The 19,178-nt window shown below is 35.0% G+C and overlaps 1 protein-coding gene across 2 annotated transcripts in view; it reads left to right on the top strand.

Moving 5' to 3' along the window:
• The window catches only part of LOC126831689 (frizzled-5), an 87,455-nt gene extending 72,199 nt beyond the window's left edge, over window positions 1-15,256 (top strand). For both annotated transcript variants that reach the window (XM_050562343.2, XM_050562342.2), the window contains exon 4: window positions 10,800-15,256. In XM_050562343.2, the coding sequence (XP_050418300.1) occupies window positions 11,574-13,307 (1,734 nt within the window). In that variant the 5' untranslated portion in view covers window positions 10,800-11,573 and the 3' untranslated portion in view covers window positions 13,308-15,256. The remainder of the gene's footprint in view (window positions 1-10,799) is intronic.
• Window positions 15,257-19,178: the final 3,922 nt, after the last annotated feature.

The raw sequence follows: 19,178 nt of genomic DNA, 5'->3' as shown, positions 1-19,178 counted from the left end.
GAGAGAGAGAGAGAGAAATGGGGTTTAACGTCCACTCGACACAAACTAGGTCATTTCGGGACTAACATATGGTTCAATTATATTTCCATAATTCGCTTGCGCGTAGGGGTCTTTAGCAGTGGGGGGAAACCGGAGGACCGGGAGAAAACCCACGAGGTTGGACAGGCGACCCTACTCCTTGTCACGTACAACCGGGAATCGAAACCACGCCAGTTGACTCAATGACAGACTTTATGGTACAGCGCGCACGTGCTAACTATTCAGCCATTCCCACCCCCCTGCACCAACTGGGCTAATGAAGGGTGGTATACACCATGCAGTGTGTTACATGGGGGAGGAGGGGGGATTTTGTCCAGACAGTGGCGTTTCCGCCTACTCTTCTGTTACGTGCACTTCACTCTATATGTCAACAATCAGTTTTAATCATCAAATTTATGAATATTTTTCTTATTAATTTAGAAATTTAACCTTCTCGAATCATGCCCAGTATTTATCTCTCTAGTATTAAAACGCCACTTATTATATTATAAACAAACTTTTATTTGGTAGCCAGAAATTTAAAATTTAGAGTTTTCAAACAGTGTATTCGAGAATGTGGAGAGTTGTAAGTTTGTAAAATACAATAATATAGTATGTTTTAATTCAATGAAAACAACTGGACCTTTTTTTTTCTTTTTTGGGGGGAAAAATTAATAACAATATTTTATCTTTAAGTTTAGCCCAGTACATGTCCTGGGAAAATTGTTATAATTATGAAAAGAACAGGATCGATCAATTCTGTCCGAAAGTATAGACATTTAATTACGTCGTTAATAAGTGTTATAAGTCTAATTTTATCGAACAAGAAACAGATAAAGAACACATTGAATTCTTGTCCAATCTTCTCACAATAATTAATGTCAAATTAAACGGGGAGATCTTTTGTTTATTCAAATTTAAAGTCGTTAATTAATTAAATCTTTAAGATCTTATATTTATAAATAAATAGAGAACTTGTTAAAGGGCCACACGGCGACTCAGGTCCGTGGGAAACTCGAGTTATATCGACCGTTAGCTCTTAAACCGATTGTAACCTCAATCGCTGCCAGATTAACTTCTATTCTTAATCCTCGTGTCAAAACAGATTAAACTTATTATTTTAGTTTTTTTTTATCAACTACCAACTCGGTTCTCGCTAATCGTACAAACAACATTTATTTAGTTGGCAACAAAATATTTTCTTACGCTTCCAACCCAACCGGTTTATTTTTATTTTGAAAAAGGCTAAAGTTGTAAATGATTTGAGGGGTTCCAATCTACAATTTGTAAATGACATCTCTGATATAAAAAAAAATTGTTTATGGATGGATTCCGTTTGTAGATTTATAAAACTTCTGATTAGTTTGCTTGTTTCCAAGGAAATGTCAAACATTGTTGTTAAAAGGGTTCGGATAGGAAAACAGGTTTTTATTTGTAAATATGACAGTTTGTATAAATCTGTTGACATGCACATAGCTAAAACGTGTCAAGATGATTCGTTTATCTGAGAAAATTTTCGCATTATCTAACAATTTAATGGACGATTTGATAATAACTTTGAGAGAAATGACACATCGCTTTCCATCGAAGATTTTATTTTGGTTTTTATACTGAGTTTTAAGATTTTGTTTAGAATTTATCCAGTTGAATAGAGCTGTCGATATCTAACATAACTACAACGGAACAAAACGTTGATTATTAAAATAAAGTTATTAAGAATATTCTGACTTCCGGATTTATTCCAACAACATTAGCTTAAACCGGAAGTTCATATATCCATACTAATTGCTAATTGTGTTATTCGTTTAACTTTATTATGGAATTACACAAAGCTGCTTCCATTGCGAAATGGCAGCTGAACCAGTTTTCGAGATAATTGTATAAGTTGTCTAGGATGTTCAATATAAAAGAAAATGTCCACCGAGTCTCTACGAAATGTTAGCTGTCCCAATTTTCCAAGTGGTATAAGATGTTTTAAAAAGAACATATCCACCAGAATCTCTACGAAATATTAACTATCCAAGTTTTCCAGATAATTATATAAGTGGTATATAAAGTTCTAAAAGACAATATCCAACCGAATCTCTACGAAATGTTAACTATCCAAGTTTTCTAGATAATTATATATGGTATAAGATGTTCTAAAAGAAAATATCCAACCGAATCTCTACGAAATGTTAACTATCCAAGTTTTCGAAATACATGTAATACAAGAAGTGATATAAGATGTTCCGATAAAACAACATCCAACCGAATCTTTGTTTCAATCGGTATTATCGTTCTTCATTATAATATTGATTTAGAATTATCGATTAAATTCAGATTGGTCTGTACGCTGTTTTATTTAGATAATCAAGAATTAATAATGTTTAAACTCAAACCACGATAACATTGTTTTATTATTAACTAATGTCATACAACACTTTGTTCGATGTTTTCTCAGGTCCGATATTATCAACAGCGATTACTTTGATAAATAAATTACAGCCTAATTTATTGTTTTTACGACAACATATTGTTTGATGTTGTTCAATTCTCTTATCTTTTAACGATAAAATTTAAGATATGTGTAAACACATTTTCACGCATTTTAATCTTCGTGTTTTCTGGGATTCCCATCTCTAAAAATCCCATTAGAACTTTATTTGTTAAAGGCTAGATTAACTATTAGAAACACGTCGATGTGGTAATCTTAGTGATACTTTGTGTGCATCAATATACTTTGACACATATATAAATGCATGGGACAATCAAATTGCAATTTAGATCTGTTTGGTCCCATTCTTTTAAAGTTTTCAAGGTCGCTTAGCCCGTCACCACCATCCCTACCTCTTCTTCAACCCCTTCCTTTCTGAATAAATCGATGAACTTTATTCTCAAAAACTATTGTACACAATCACAAACAAGAGTACAGGCCGAAATAACACATAAATTTCAACAAAGGAGAGTGTGAGAGAGAGAGAAGTGTGGGTTAACGTCCACTCGACACAAACTAGGTCATTTCGGGACTAGCATATGGTTCAATTTTATTTCAATAATTCGCTTGCGCGTAGGGGTCTTTAATAGTGCGAGGAAACCGGAGCACCCGGAGAAAACCCACGAGGTTGGACAGGCGACCCTACTCCTTGTCACGTACAACCGGGGACTCGAAACCACACCATCTGAATCAATGACAGAACTTATGATACAGCGCGCACGTACTAACCATTCGGTCATCCCTTTCGACAAAGGATGCACATCTTGGTGATTAAGATGATGCAGGGTAAATTTATCGGGATTTCTTTGTAAATATAGTACCCCGTTATAAATGTCCATTTATGTTAAATGTACTTGCAAATTAACCAAAGAGAATAAACCTTATGTCATTTCTTCTCGCGACTAACATTTTTGGGGCTTAGGTATTCCGACACTTGGTAAAAATATTAAACAAATCTACGGCAACTAATTATAAAAATAGTATGGATCCGAGGTTTAACGTAGTTTTTGTTGAGGCGTATGTTTAGATTGTTGTTAGTTTAAGATGGTTAATATTTATAATCAAATTAGAAGCTAAGGTAATATAATCATCATTCATGAAGTAAAACTTTCCAGTTCGTTAAATATTTCAAACTACTAATGAGGCAATTATTGATAGTTAGTGATTGGTCAACAATGACGTGTGATGTAATTATGACGTAGTGGTCAATATTCCTCCGCTGTCATTCAAATTGTTCCTATTCTTTTAACGGACTCTAATCAACTGAACACAATTAACCCCTTAAGCTTCCAACTGATCTCTAGAATAATATAAACTAATTGTTCCGTGTAAATCTATTCAAGAGTTAAGCTTATCCCCAAAACATGTTGATACGTAGCTTGATTAACCAGCTTTAATAGACATGTTATTGATCTACACTGGATAATCGCAGCTTTATTGAAATGTCAGATAGATTAAATAATTGTTTTGTTTGTTGATCGAGGCTATTATATAGTCATGCGCTTATTTCATTGGTTAAGATAATCGAGACTACAGTTTGTATATTTTGACATTTTGAAGAGGGTTAACTGTTATTTATGACAGGAATATATTATGAAAGACCTGTGAACGGCGACTACATCGTTTCTCGCACTTCATGTTTTGAGTGGTCAACTCGAGCTTGTGACACGACTGTAGGATCTAAGGTGTTAAAAACGAACACAACCAAAGAGTATTTAATAGACCCGATGTGGGACTAGGAGTTCATTAGTAATGTATGAAGCCACAAAAAGAACTAGTATCTGTGAACATAGTTTAAAGGAATAATATCTGTGAATGTGTAATTCCTATTCTGTGGACTTAAATTCGAAATTAGGTAAGGTTGACTTGTTTTGTTTTCGATACTGAATATTTCCAGGCCATGTTATGCTGATATTTGGATTATCCTTGGTAAATGTCTAACTGTGGAATGTTTTGATGTACAGAGGAACAGTAAAGACAAATTTCAAATTCTAGACGTTTCACAATTTGAGATTGTTTAGTCTTTTCAAAACTGGTGAGGATCGAAATGTTATTTAAATTTGCGTTGAATTAAAGCCACGAAACTATAAAAGAACGAGGCAACAATTTATTATTGTCGATATCTTGGATCAGAGGCAAGGTTAAGGTTCAACTAATTCAATCTTTAGTTCTTCCGAGTTTTTAATAAATAGACAGTTATTCAAGTCTCATAAACGTTGTTTTGTGTAAAATTAAAAACTTAAATAATTGGAACAAAAAGCTTTTGAGAATAGCAACTAAGTATTTTTTGTTCTTAAAATGGAAGTAAATGTTTTAATAGGTGTTCACGAAGAACAAACATTCAAATTGAGGTGGCCTAATGCTGTGGGAATACCCTACAACCGGACTAATACGGTGGGCATGTCTTACGACCAGGACAATCCTGGGGGCATGTCCTACGACCGGGCTAATACGGTGGGCATGTCCTACGACCAGGACAATCATGGGGACATGTCCTACGACCAGGCTAATACGGTGGGCATGTCCTACGACGAGGACAATCCTGGGAGCATGTCCTACGACCCGGCTAATACGGTGGGCATCCACTACGACCAGGCTAATACAATAGAAAGAAAATATGCAACAACCCTTGTTGGCTGCCCGGACGATTTAACTGTTGTGGGCGTATAGTTCTTTTGCTGGCAAACTATCGTTTTAAATGAAACGCTCTTTTTTTGTGAACTACAATATTTTAAGAAATAATTTTGAGTTTTACTCTAAATAGATACCGACGTTTACTCAATATGATTCGAGCAAAACTTTAATATGACCACGTGGATTAAGTTAATTAACTTAATTAATTAGATTTAACGGTCTTTTAAAAAAATTAGAATGTGTGATTTTATTTATAGATGTCACTATGTCTTTGTTTTTTGTGGGTTTTTTTGTGGAAGCGGATTTAAACCCGGCCTTTAGTTGCCGTCAATCAAAATTCTACTAAATACACACCACTTAATAATCAATTAATATAAAATCATAATCAATAAAACCCACATATTGAATTCTGTGCTAACATTAAAGCCCCAACATGTCAGAGAAATGAAATGAAATGGGGTTTAACGTCCTACTGTTCTTCTCCTATGCTGGACTAATGAAGACGGGCAAACGCCATATAGTGTGCTATGAGGGAAATTTTGCCCGGGCAGCGGCACTATCGCCTACTCTTATATCGAATTCCAACTGCCAAGGGATCTTTTACGTACATTCCAATGTATACACGGGACCTCGTTTTTTTCGTCTCATCCGAAGGACTAGACAGCTGTCCTTGTCAGGCCCTCCGTCCTGCATCACTGACGAGGGGGAACCACGCCGGAAAATCTGGATGAACTTTCTCGGCCAATGCAGGGATCGAACACCTGACCCCAAGGCTAGCAAGCCAGCATCTTACGGTAAAAATATAGAGTTTAAAATCATACAATGGCATACATAATCCAACTATTGCTTCTTTTTGTTTCTACCCCACCCCCTCCAATTTTGGTCCAAAACGTATTTAACGCCCGCTTCCAAAGAGGTTGATATCGCAGCCAAGTCATCCTATTCTTTATGACGTTTTTTTTTTATTATTATACTCATTTGTGCATAAATACATAAAAACAACACTTCACCTTTAAAATGTTGAACATGTTTTTATATTTTTGAGATAGATGTGAACAACCTGGGCCCTTATTCACGAAAACTTAAACTAAGTTACAACCGAAATTTTAAGAAATACTGCAACTTCATTGGATATATGCAAATTGATTTTACTGGTCAGCCAATCGAATTGCAGTATTTCTTAAAATTTCGATTGTATCTTAGTTTAAGTTTTCGTGAATAAGGACCCTGGACTGTTGTGCCTTTAATATTTTATCAATTTTACATCTGAACATATATCCTATAACGATTACATATAGTCATCTGACAATCGGTTCACACAGTAATTACTAAAATGAGAGAATCGATCGTAACTCGGGAGGAAAAAAAGCTTTCAGGAAAAACTACATTTAAAAATCAGATAAGATATATTTAAGCTGAACTGCCTGAACTTTATATCATTTTTTTTTAGAAGCTTAGTTGGAAGTTGTTGGGATGTTTTGTATTATCTTGTTGTTTTCGATCCAATCGATTTCTAGATTTCTGAGTTCGATGTTTGTACCGATAAAGCGATTATTGTATTTTGTGCTCTGACTTGATCTTAAGATAAGAAATATTTAACATGACTTTTGAATTAAAACTGGAAGAAAGCTTGATTTATTCTATTTTCAGAAAAAAAAAACAACAACATATGTTTGTTTGTTTAGTAGAGAGATTTGAATATTTGACTTTAGGTTTTTACCAATCTCCGTTAAAAGATTAAATACAAAATCTGATATTTTAAAAAATTACCAATTTATGAATATTCATAGAAGGTAGTACAGTTTTAAGAATCTTGACAAATTTTAAATCTTCACAGTATGGCAAGAATATAGTTAGTAACAGATCCTTAACAACCTGTGTTTATTTTTAAGCCAGCGGGCAATTTGTATGGGCATAGCGGAAAAAAGGGTGAATAAATATGAAAAGGTGTGCTGTAATTGTTATTTCTAGATGATAAACTATTCCAAAATCATATAATACTTAATGTTTAATTTATGGGTTGAAACAACTCTATATTATGGGATGAAACGACCCTATATTCTGGGATGAAACGATTCATGTAAATTTTGGATGAAACAGCCTGGATGAAACACCCCGGGGTGAAACGGGTTTGGGATGACCGCACCACTCATAACAAGAACCAACTAAAAAATTAAAAGACAAAACACTGACATTGTAAGCCAGAATGTGGTGGGGTTTAATGTCTCGTCAACACCATACATCCGTAGTTTATATTTATGCGGTTAGGATTTGGCACGGAAAGCGGCGTGTCGGTTACTTTCCAATTTGCAAATATCAGTCGTTCTTCTCTTGTGTATATCAATGTATCATACTAAACCTAGGCTGTCTGTCTACAGACACTAAGCTAGTTGACCGACATTTTAAGTCCTAAATCGACGATTTTACTAAAAAAATATACTGAGTATTTATTCTGCTTCCATTTAACAAAATTGAAAAAAAGTTTACTTAGTCTTTGTGTGTATGACAGATGTGAAACGGGGTATAACCGCATTACAAAATAGTGTTCTGATTTTGGAATATGGCGGCCATTTAGGGCAGAGATCTGTTCTGGGAGAATGAAGTAGATGGATCTCTCTGTGTGCAGAATGTCAATGTATACATGGACGGATCTCTTTGTTTTCGTTTCCATGTCAACCCCACAAGTACCTCCCAAACAAATGAAGACCAGGGGCCTGTTTCACGAAATTTTAACTAAGATAAAATCCAAATATTAGTAATTTGATTGGATACTATTGGGTTGAATTTAGTGCTTAGCCAATCAAAATTGAAGTATCTACTAAAATTTGGATTTTATCTTTAGTTAAAAGTTCGTGAAACAGGACCCAGGCCTGCAACATCTCGAAGGTTTTTCTAGGCCCTTGTAAATTGTAAGCCATGCTAGGGGAACTATCAAATTATGTGAATTAATCCCGCGGAAGGATTTAAACATGTTCTAGTATTTGGTTACTTTAATAATCGTTAAAATTTATATATTTACTTACTTTTAGTCAATTATTACAAATTACGGTTAAAATTACGTCAATGATATGATTTAAATTGTGGTCGAAGAAAATAAAACTGACATTGAAATATACATAGAGTATATCTAGATATTGAAGAATCTGTCGCTGGATAAAACTTGTTCAAGTAAAGTGTTGAAATGAGCGGAAGAAGAATGTAGTGGTCTATTTACTCTGTAAAAACAGCCATTAGTGTTTCTGTCTGGTACATAGAATGGTTTTATGTCGAGAAAATTATTTTGTGAATTTATCTAATATTTGATCAAAGATGATACCATTTTCAACGGATATTACCATATTTGGTTAGATAAGAAGTGAAGACGATTAAGAGGCTACGATCATTAGCCATAGCGATTGGTCAATAACTTAGTTCTTTTTTTTCTTTAGAAACAGATAATACATTGACATTGAATATGTTCCGAATCGGACAAAAAAATGTCTGGAGCTTTGTCTGATTCAGACTTGGGTCATTACTGCCGTGGAGATTGGTCAAATATTTTATTTCTTGAATCAATTTATTGGAACATCTTAACGAAAAGAACGTCTAAGATAGGTATTATTTGGTTTGATAAGAAGCTGTCACCATTACGTAAAAATAGTTAAACGACCGCGTTAAAATTGTTCGAGGCTTACTTCTGTCTGGACACTCTGGTCTATTAATTAATTGATATGAGAATTATACATGCACGTAATCAGACTGGGAACTATATTTTAACATTTGTTTATTCTTTTTTCGTCTCTTGTCCCATAGCTCATTTTGACGCAACGTCAATAGACAAATGGGTGTGTGGGTGTGTGTGTGTGGGGGGGGGGGGCTACATATGCAACCTATACATTGACTACCCCAAACAGTTTTTTTCTACCTTTGTGCACATGATTTTGTTTTTGGATTTCCCTTCAATTATTATTGTATAAACAAGTTCTAGAAAGTTTTAGGAATTTTATTATTGTTTTCTTTTTTTTTAGGATAAATAAGATTTGGGAATTTTATTGTAAGTTTCTACAATAAGTAAAATTTAGGAATATTACTCTGAGTTTTAAGGATCACTAATATTTAGGAATTTTATGTGTTTTTTTCTTAGGATAAGTACGTTTTAGGTATTTTACTGTGCGTTTTGGTAATAGTAAGATTTAAGAATTTTACTGTGAGACTTTAGTAAAAAGTAAGATTTAGGAATTTTACTGGGAGTTTTAAGGATAAGTAAGATGTATGGGTTTTGCTGTGAGATTTTAGGATAAGTAAGGCTTATGAATTTTTAAGATAAGTAAGGTTTAAGAATTTTACTGTGGGGATTTAGGATAAACAAGGTTTAGGGTTTTTATGGTGTCTTTTACTGTAAATACGGTTTTATGTGTTCCCTCATTAGTAAGTAACAAGTGTGTGTTATTTTATAAATCAAACAAACCATTAGTTGACTACAGTACACCTGAAGTATAAAGGTGTTCATTATTAAACCTTGACACAATACCTGCCTCTAATACAGGTAAATATACATACCTGCTAATAAACAAACAGGTAGAAAACTTCAATAACTATATTACAAAACACGACAAACAACTCTCACTTCCTGTTTCGTTTCTTGGGTGCCGCCATTGTATTGTGGGATAATTATTTTCAATCAATTTAGGTACAATTGGGGTTTTTTGCGGTTTTTATTTAGCATTTACAGGTACATGACCTAATTCGAATTAAAGTTAAAATGGCCGAAACTCTATTGTTTGGGTTAAAAATGAAACTGGTGATTTTATTAATTTGTTTATTATCCACATTTCTGCGATAGATAAGAAAATGCTGATTTTTTTTATCATATTATTCTTAAGAATTTTTGAAAGCTAGCAAATTAAACAGAACCTTAAAAAGAAACGTTGCTACTAACAGGTTGAGTGAAGAATTTCAGATTTGATTTTAAAAAAACCCCAACATATTTATATTAAACTATCTTTAGTTTAGTAAATTAGCAAAATATCATTTGTTAAAATTCATTTTTAAGTAAATAGGTTGTTGATATTTTCGTTTTTTACCATACATTGTTTTGTTGTTCAAAAATAATAATAATAAATTTAAATTTGTAATAACAATTTTATAAAGATTAATAGTAGCCCTAATAATATTCTAACAAATAATAATCATTTTCCAGAGCTGTGTTCATTCAGTCAGGTTGGTTGGTTTGGCGCTTTACAGGGAATATAATATCACAGACAACAAGAAGCAGCAATAAACACAAGTATCAAATATACAAAAACAATTTTCATACACAATGATTACATAAAATAAATTTCGATAAAATAATCCGTGTATCATGTAATAGTATATATTATTGTTAAAATCGATGAAAATGTGCGTTGCCCCCTTTACTCATGCTGTATCGACAATGAATAGCTCGAATAGTTGGTAGTATTACTATTATTATTATTCTTTCAGTTCCTCTGTGACGCCTCTTTACTTTTAACTATCTTTTAATGCAGTGTCAGTGGGGCCTACTCTCAACTAGCTCGCTGTTTTAAGACCCCGCTGCTTGCATTAGACAGTATAAAGAGCTTCCCCAGTTCTTCTATTTACTCCCCAGAACAAATAAACACGTTTTAATGTCCATACACAGTTTTATAAAAGTCTTTCTTCTATTTTACAGATTCCCTTCGACTAAAAGAGATCCTTTCAACCGACACTAAAACGTTGGGCGGAGTTAATCCTCGCAGCTTTCAAGACGAGTGGTTTTATTGGACGCTGTGCTATTGATTGACAGCTGACGTCATTTGACAACTGGATAACGAGGTTCAGACACGAGCAGAAAGGCGATAGGAAGGAGGGTTTGAAATTAAGATAAGAGCAAAGAAGATGTGTAAAATTGACAGAAAGTAAAACTCGACATCTTCATTTAGTGAGCTGAGTGGTATGGTACTAGGTCTATTGAGTGGAATATCTGTAGTTTAATGTGTTGTGTATATCGGATACATTGGAACCGTTACAGTGGATTGTACAGTCTACCGTGTACTCTATAGACTGATAACGTTCTGTTCTGTGCAATGCTGATCCGTGTGTGGGTCCAGGTTCGTGTTTTATATTAGCCAGGCCTATTACGATATATAATATTACAGATAACATTTAAAAGGATTTTTTTTGTTCTATATATTAAGTGGACTTGGACTGCTGTTTGGTGTTTTAGTTGGATTAATACGACATTTCATCGAAGCGAACATCCACCATAGAACAAGCCACCGAGAGAATAAGCGTATAGTGAATCTATTGAGCGAAATTCGATATGAATTGAAGAAGTACTAGGCTGGTAATACGAAGAAAAACAGTAGACTGTTTTGTCAAATAACATGAATTATTAGCTGAGGTGTTCGTCCCTTTTGTTAGCTTTTTATAGCAGTTTATTGAGAACAGAGGTTAATATAACAAAATGGAAGCGAGGGGCGGTGTATCTAGGCCCCCTCTTCTCTTGTCGGCCTTTGTTCTAATGTTATTATTTAGTACGTGTTATGCGAAGAGCGAACAACCCAGAAAATGTTTAGAAATAACTATCCCCATGTGTAAGGGCATTGGGTACAACTACACCTATATGCCTAACCAGTTTAATCATGAAACGCAAGAAGAAGCCGGACTCGAGGTGCATCAGTTTTGGCCGTTGGTGGAAATTCAGTGTTCGCCGGATTTAAAATTCTTCTTGTGCAGTATGTACGCTCCTATCTGTATGAACAACTACAAGAAGCATCTGCCCGCTTGTCGGTCCGTTTGCGAGAGAGCTAAATCAGGGTGTGCACCGCTGATGCGACAATATGGTTTCGCGTGGCCGGAACGGATGAACTGTGAGAATTTACCGGAGTACGGACAGAAGGATCATCTGTGTATGGACGTCAATACGACGGATCACAACACCCCTCCTCCTCCGGCATCGCATCCGGAAACTAAACCGATCGTTCCTGGTGGAAATCCGCCTTATTCTGTCGATTCCGTTCCGACAGCAAATAATCCTCCTCTGCCGACCCGACCCACTGCCCCAGGATGTGAATGCACCTGCCTGGCTCCATTGGTACCCATAAAGGAAGGCGACAAGAACTACTACAACCGCATGAAGACTGGGGGAGTTTCGAACTGCGCCGTTAATTGCTACAGTCCGTATTTTGGAAAAGATGAACGCACGTTCGCTACGTTTTGGATAGGATTGTGGTCGATCCTGTGTTGCATTTCCACTGCCATGACGGTTCTGACATTTTTCGTGGACATGCAGAGATTTAAATACCCAGAACGGCCGATTATCTTCCTCAGTGCTTGTTACTTCATGGTGAGTGTTGGATATATCATACGACTTATTGTCGGCCACGAGAAGGTGGCATGTGACGGAGATATGATCCGATACGAAACGACGGGACCAGCTCTGTGTACTGTTGTTTTCCTGTTGGTGTATTTCTTCGGCATGGCTAGCTCCATCTGGTGGGTCATCCTGTCTTTTACATGGTTCCTGGCAGCCGGACTAAAATGGGGACAAGAGGCTATAGCGAGTTATTCACAGTACTTTCACCTGGCAGCTTGGCTCATACCTTCAGTGAAGAGTATTGCCGTGCTAGCCATGTCCTCCGTGGACGGAGATCCCATCGCTGGAGTGTGTTACGTGGGAAATCAAAACATACAGAACATGCGAGGCTTCGTTTTGGCACCACTGTTTGTCTATCTCATCATCGGTACGTCGTTTTTACTCGCGGGCTTCGTTTCTCTGTTCAGGATTCGAAGCGTGATCAAACAACAGGGCCGAGGAAAGACCGATAAGTTGGAAAGACTGATGATTCGTATTGGAGTATTTTCGGTACTGTATACGGTACCTGCTACTATTGTGATATCCTGCTATTTCTACGAACAGTATCTAAAAGATCGGTGGGAAAAGAGTCACGCTTGTCCATGCATGGCCAACAAATCTAAACCAGACTATTCGGTTTTCATGTTAAAATACTTCATGTGCCTCGTTGTGGGAATTACGTCTGGATTTTGGATCTGGACCGGGAAAACCGTGGACTCATGGCGGAAACTCTTTTACGGGAAAATGTGCAATAAGCATTCGTATAGTCACCCGAACAGAATGACAAAATACACGAACCCTAGTTACCAAGGTACCAAACCCCAACCTCTTAGTCACGTGTAAATTAAGGCAGAGAAATATTATTAAGACTATATAAATTATTTTTGAGAACTGAGTGAATATATTTCGAACAATGTGTGTAACTGTCTACACCCAGAAATATCTGTTTTAAAACAATGGCGATATTTACATACCTCATTTCGCTACTACAACACTGGGTCTAAAATGCTCAATAATATTACAAAACCGTTTTTATTTTTACTGTGTTTTGTGCGGAATTTTAACGCTAAACAAAATTTACTTGCATAATTAAAACAATAATTAATACCAAGTTAGTGTTTATTGAAAGAAACAGGGAGAACTGTGAACAATTATTTTGTGAAATAACAAAAAATATATTTTGGAATGTTGGAACACAATGAAGTGATAAAGTGAAATGTTTATGAAGCGAACGTCATAATATAAAAGAAAAGTGCAACGCGATTCCCAACTAAAATGGGTGGACGTTTTAATTAATTAATCAATTGATTAATTAATTTATCATTGATTAAAAAGAAAACTAATTAAGTGTAAATATTTGTAAATAATGTGTAATTAGTAAAAATATAAATATTATTATTATAATTATTATTAATATTATTATAAACGTTGTTCGGAATACATGGGAATGTATTTTGGACAAGCTCACTGTGCCTGGACCCTCCCCCCGAGCACCCCGTGTACCCCATTCGTGTTTCTAAAAATTGTGCAGTATCCAGTATAATATCATGTATGCCATAGTAACATCACCCAAACATTGTTTAGTGAAGTGCGCGTGCGTGTTTATTGTGAACATTGTATATGTTATGTGAACATTATACGTAACGAAATCAACGAAATTCTAACGAACACTGAATAGTATACTCCTGTACTCAACGAAATATTCTACAATTTTCTTGTACCAAAAACGATTGGATAAAATACTCTGTAAAACTGTGAGAAACAAAATCTGTTTTGGATAAAAAAAAAATATGACAAAATATTTATTCTTTTGGACCTCTAGTGCCAGATATTTTTTTGTGGATTTATAAGAATTGATAATTTATATTAGAAACTTTCTGTCATAGGATTTTCGTAGAATTAATTGTTTCAGGCGAAAACATATTTTTCAATACGAACGAGGCATAATTGAATTAATTTCATAATAATGGGATTATGAACATTATTCTAAAACAGTTGTTATTTCATTTATTCATCAACGAATTAATTAGTTTGTTTCCGCCGTGTTGGAACGTTCATAATACGAAACGAAACAAATAAATCCCCAGCTCTGTATTACGTTTAACGTTTCGTATAGATTTACAAAATAATGATATGAATATAATACATCGCTCATAATACACAGTGATAAGTGCACGTGACATGCACGCGCATTATAATTGTATACATGTATAATATATTCATTAATTGTTAAAATTAATTGCCATTCTTGCTATTATTTTTATTGTGATATACAAATGTATATTTTGTGTAAATGCGAAAGTAGAAAAACGTAATACAGAGCTGTTTACTCAAATGGTAAAATCTCATTGGCTATTGGGTTTATTGTCATAATCATTACATGTCGGTTTCTCAGAAATAATTATTGATTCTTTATGAAATATTTTGAAGAACTTTAAACATATTTTCACCTGTACTTTTACTATTGCATTTAGCACAGTTCATGTGAACTGGTAATATAATAGCATGTGAAATAAATTTGCGGATAATTTGAAAACAGTGTGTATAAATCATACACGTGAAAGTATCATATTTCCATGTATTATATTTGCCATAAAGAACGGATATATTTCTAAATTACCAAATTTTAAAATCCTGACGCATAAATAAAAACGAAACGAAATTTATTATTATTTATAGAGAATAAATCGATTTCTGAGTATCTGTCACGTGATCCGATGAATAACGGGTGTCAACCAATCATTAATGTTTATTTATGTATCATAATGCTTGCTAATAATATCTGCATTTTTAGAAACATAAATGAATTGTTCTGTTTTTATTTTTTTATTCTACGAACGAACCCTGGGGTGAGTCTACTTGAATTATTGAACCTGGAATGGAAAGAGGATTGTTTCTCATGAAAAAAAAAATGTTTTATTATTTTAGAGTCACTGGTCGTCGCGGTGTTGGATGGCCGAATGGTTAGCGCATGTGCGTTGTATTATAAGGTCTGTCATTGAGTCAGCTGGCGTAGTTTCGATTCCCCGGTTGTACGTGACGGGGAGTGGGGTCGCCTGCCCAACCTCGCGGGTTTTCTCCGGGTCCTCTGATTTCCTCCCACTGCTAAAGACCCCTACGCGCAAGCAAATTATTGAAAGTAATTTGAACCATATGTTAGTCCCGAATAGACCTAGTTTGTGTCGAGTGGACGTTAAACCCAATTTCTCTCTTTTCATTGATCGTCATTTGCATTTTACAGACAATATCTAAATTTTTCTTGACTTAATCCATGCTAAATGTACTCTGACCCAAAGTTCACAAAACATTCTCAGTCTTGCGTTAAGAATTTACTCAATTTTCAATCACTGTTTATGAGAAATATCTTTTATCCAGAAACACAAAAGTTTTCACATAGTTTCTTATTGATGTATTTGATACATTAAAACAACAAAAGTTTTATAGATGGCTATATTTTAGTTAAAATAAGGCGAACAATTTTGAGTAAATTCTTAACTGAGAATATTTTGTGAAGTCAGGGGCAGATTGATTGTTTAACTTAAGAAAGTCCTTTAATGTGCAGGTCAACGTGTATATGCCACCTCGGATTTTCGGCCCATCCGAAGGGGAAGCATGTCTAGAATTCCTGTAATTAGATGTCTGAATCATGTTGGAACTAAGAAAGTGACTTGGGTTGCTCAGAACAGGATGCGTATAGTGGTCCGTGGGAACCGGTGGACGTGATGGATAGTGGGGAAAGGCGATAGGGTCGGGGATGGGGAGTGGGGAAAGAATTTATATGAAATGGGGTTTAACGTCATATTGTTCTGCTCCGACTGGGCTAATGAAGAAGGGCATACGCCCTACAGTGTGCTATGAGGGAAATATCGCCCGGGCAGCGGCACTATGACCTACTCTTATATCGAATTCCAACTGCCAAGGGATCTTTTACGGGACCTTGTTTTTTTCGTTCCATCCGAATGACTAGACAGCTGTCCTAACAAGGGAGAACCACGCCGGATAAATAAACAGGCAGTACTTAGACGTGATATAAAACTACTGTTATCTATACGATTTGTTCTGAGCGAAACATTAACAGGATATATTAAAGATGCATTATGTAAGATTTAGATAAATGAAACAAAATAAAATGGGGTTTAACGTCCTACTGTTGTGATCCGAACTGGGCAAATAGAGACACGGGATTTAGATAAAGAGCTAGTCGTTCTTGATATGATAGTTCAAAAATAGATAATGACAACAAAAAAAAATGAATATGTTGAGCGAAGTTAAGAAAATTGAAGGTTTTACAAGAACTAGCCTAAATAGTCTCAATTGTCTGGTACAATTGCTACGATTGTGGATGAAATCTCTATTTTCCTTTTTAACGTTTAACGAAGTCATGGCAGATGCCTAACCCACTCCATATATAAGCGAGTCGGTGGTCGAGAAAGTTGATTATGGGGTTGGTCCTGGGAATAAAAGTATGATTAATAATTTCTACAACATAGAAGAAGAAACTTTATTGCATAAAAAAACCTTACAAGGTAATGTGCATATACAAATAAAATAATAGAAATATACATGAAACAAACACAGGATACATACATGGACATAATTATACAACTTTACAAAGACATGAACGAATTGTATACAAAAGCTGCTAAACATTTTAAAATTTCTATATTTTTATTCACCATCAGTATTTTAAATTATATGAAGCAGATCTAGCTCTTACATAATGCATCTTTAAAAATTGTATTGTGGCGTTCACCAGTATAAACTACACGTATAAACCAAGACTGGGGCGATTTTATTGGTCTGCGATACCACCCTCGGTGGACGCGGACTTTAAACCTCACGATATCCTTCTTGGTGGACGCGGACTTTAAACCCCACGATATCACCCTCGTCTTGCCACTTAATGGCAGCTATGATTTTAGGATTGCCTCAGTTATAACTGTAGAAGGCGGGGCATCATTTGGCACAAACCCAGCACATGACTGTCTGTTATTGTATGTGTGTGTAAACAGTTTGGTAAATTGAAGCTGAAATAATTCTCTTATTTTCTTATTTTTCAAATTTTACAAAACTTTCTTAAAATCAAGAAAACCTGTTTGATTCGGGTGTTTATTTCTGGAACAGGGTGAAAACATCTTTCTTATTTTTACGTCACTTTATATGAAATGTGTGAACAGTGTAAAAACTGTTTTCTTGGTTTTGCCTAATTTTATATCAGTTTTGAAACGGAAGCGCGTGTGTGTAATTGGTTTGGTTACGTCCGCTTCCACCAAGGTGATATCGCTGACCATGTATGCAATGCCCCATAGGTGGCTGGTTATAACTGTTCATGTTATGTTTAATCACATACTTAAACCTCATTCTGAATTTAAAGCCTTAAAATATCTGAATTTAAAGCCTCAAAATATCGGAATTTAAAGCCTCAAAATATCGGAATTTAAAGCCTCAAAATATCGGAATTTAAAGCATAAAAAATCCGAATTAAAATAAAATAAGGAATGGAACAGTATAGACAGGGATATCACGAACCGCCTTTAATTTATAAAAATACAATTTGTATTTAAACAATAAAATATTTGACCTGAAAACATTTGTGCCAGAAAATTTTAGTACAGACACGGCCTACTTCTCAAATAAAGCGAAAGTGGTATAAATGTTTAGAACGAGTACGCATACTCCGACTGAAGCACGAGTTCCGCAGCAATAAACACAAATACATCCAATTAAAATTGTTATTACAATTTTTAAAACCCTCTATCAATTAATATTTTCAATAATTCCATGTAAACAAAGTACTTGTCTGATGACTAATAGCTGGTTCTATATCATCTGTGACCATGCTATATAGAAATCACTGAATAAGCAATCGACTATTTTATTTTTTCTTGGAAACCATTTCCACATTAACTACCTTTCTTGCTGTTAGGGGAATAAAACCGGTGAATAATTTCTATTAAAAGGAAATATTTGCCGTCAAGTCTGATAATATTACTTTGTTGATCTTCCTTACCGATCAACTAAATTTCCCCACTACAATTCAATCCCGGTAATAAATGGTCAATAACATTTAGTTTCGTATCGTGCAGGTGCCCGAAGCATCCTCGTATCAAGTCTGAATTCATACAGTAGAAAAATCGAAAATGATCCCTCGCTTAACTCGAAAAAGTCAATCCAACCTATTTAGCTTATACATATAGCTCGTAGGTCTACGAGGGCGATTTGAATGGATATGACCTTTGCCCTCCAGCTACGAAACCAAAACCGTTGGCTCGACAAACACACAAACAAAGAATTGAATTAAAGTTACGTAGTTCTGGCTTGGGATATAGCTAAGTCATGCCACGGGTCCTGTAGAAACTCTGTCTCAGTCGTGGACAATTTAGGGAAATAAATCAATTTTTGAATTCATGAGTAACTCTGTTAGCGCTAACTAGGAATTCGATCATGTGTCAAATATTCCTAGACGTGTATAATGTTTACAATAACTTATTCTTTTCATCGAATCTTCGATTTTCCTTTAGTTTTTCTTCTTCCATTTTTTTTTGTATTCTGTCATATTTGTACAGAGAATAACGAAATGTTGTTAGCGTGAAATCGTCTAACTGTTCATCGCTTTCTGCCATATTTGTCAAGGCAATACAAAAAAATTTAAAATTCGGTAATTGAGGTAACCTCATTTCGTTTTCCGGATTATTTGTCCAAAGAATACAATTT

This window comes from Patella vulgata, chromosome 9, assembly GCF_932274485.2.
Source record: "Patella vulgata chromosome 9, xgPatVulg1.2, whole genome shotgun sequence".
Classification (NCBI taxonomy): Eukaryota; Metazoa; Mollusca; class Gastropoda; family Patellidae; genus Patella; species Patella vulgata.
This window is presented reverse-complemented; position numbering and strand designations above follow the sequence as displayed.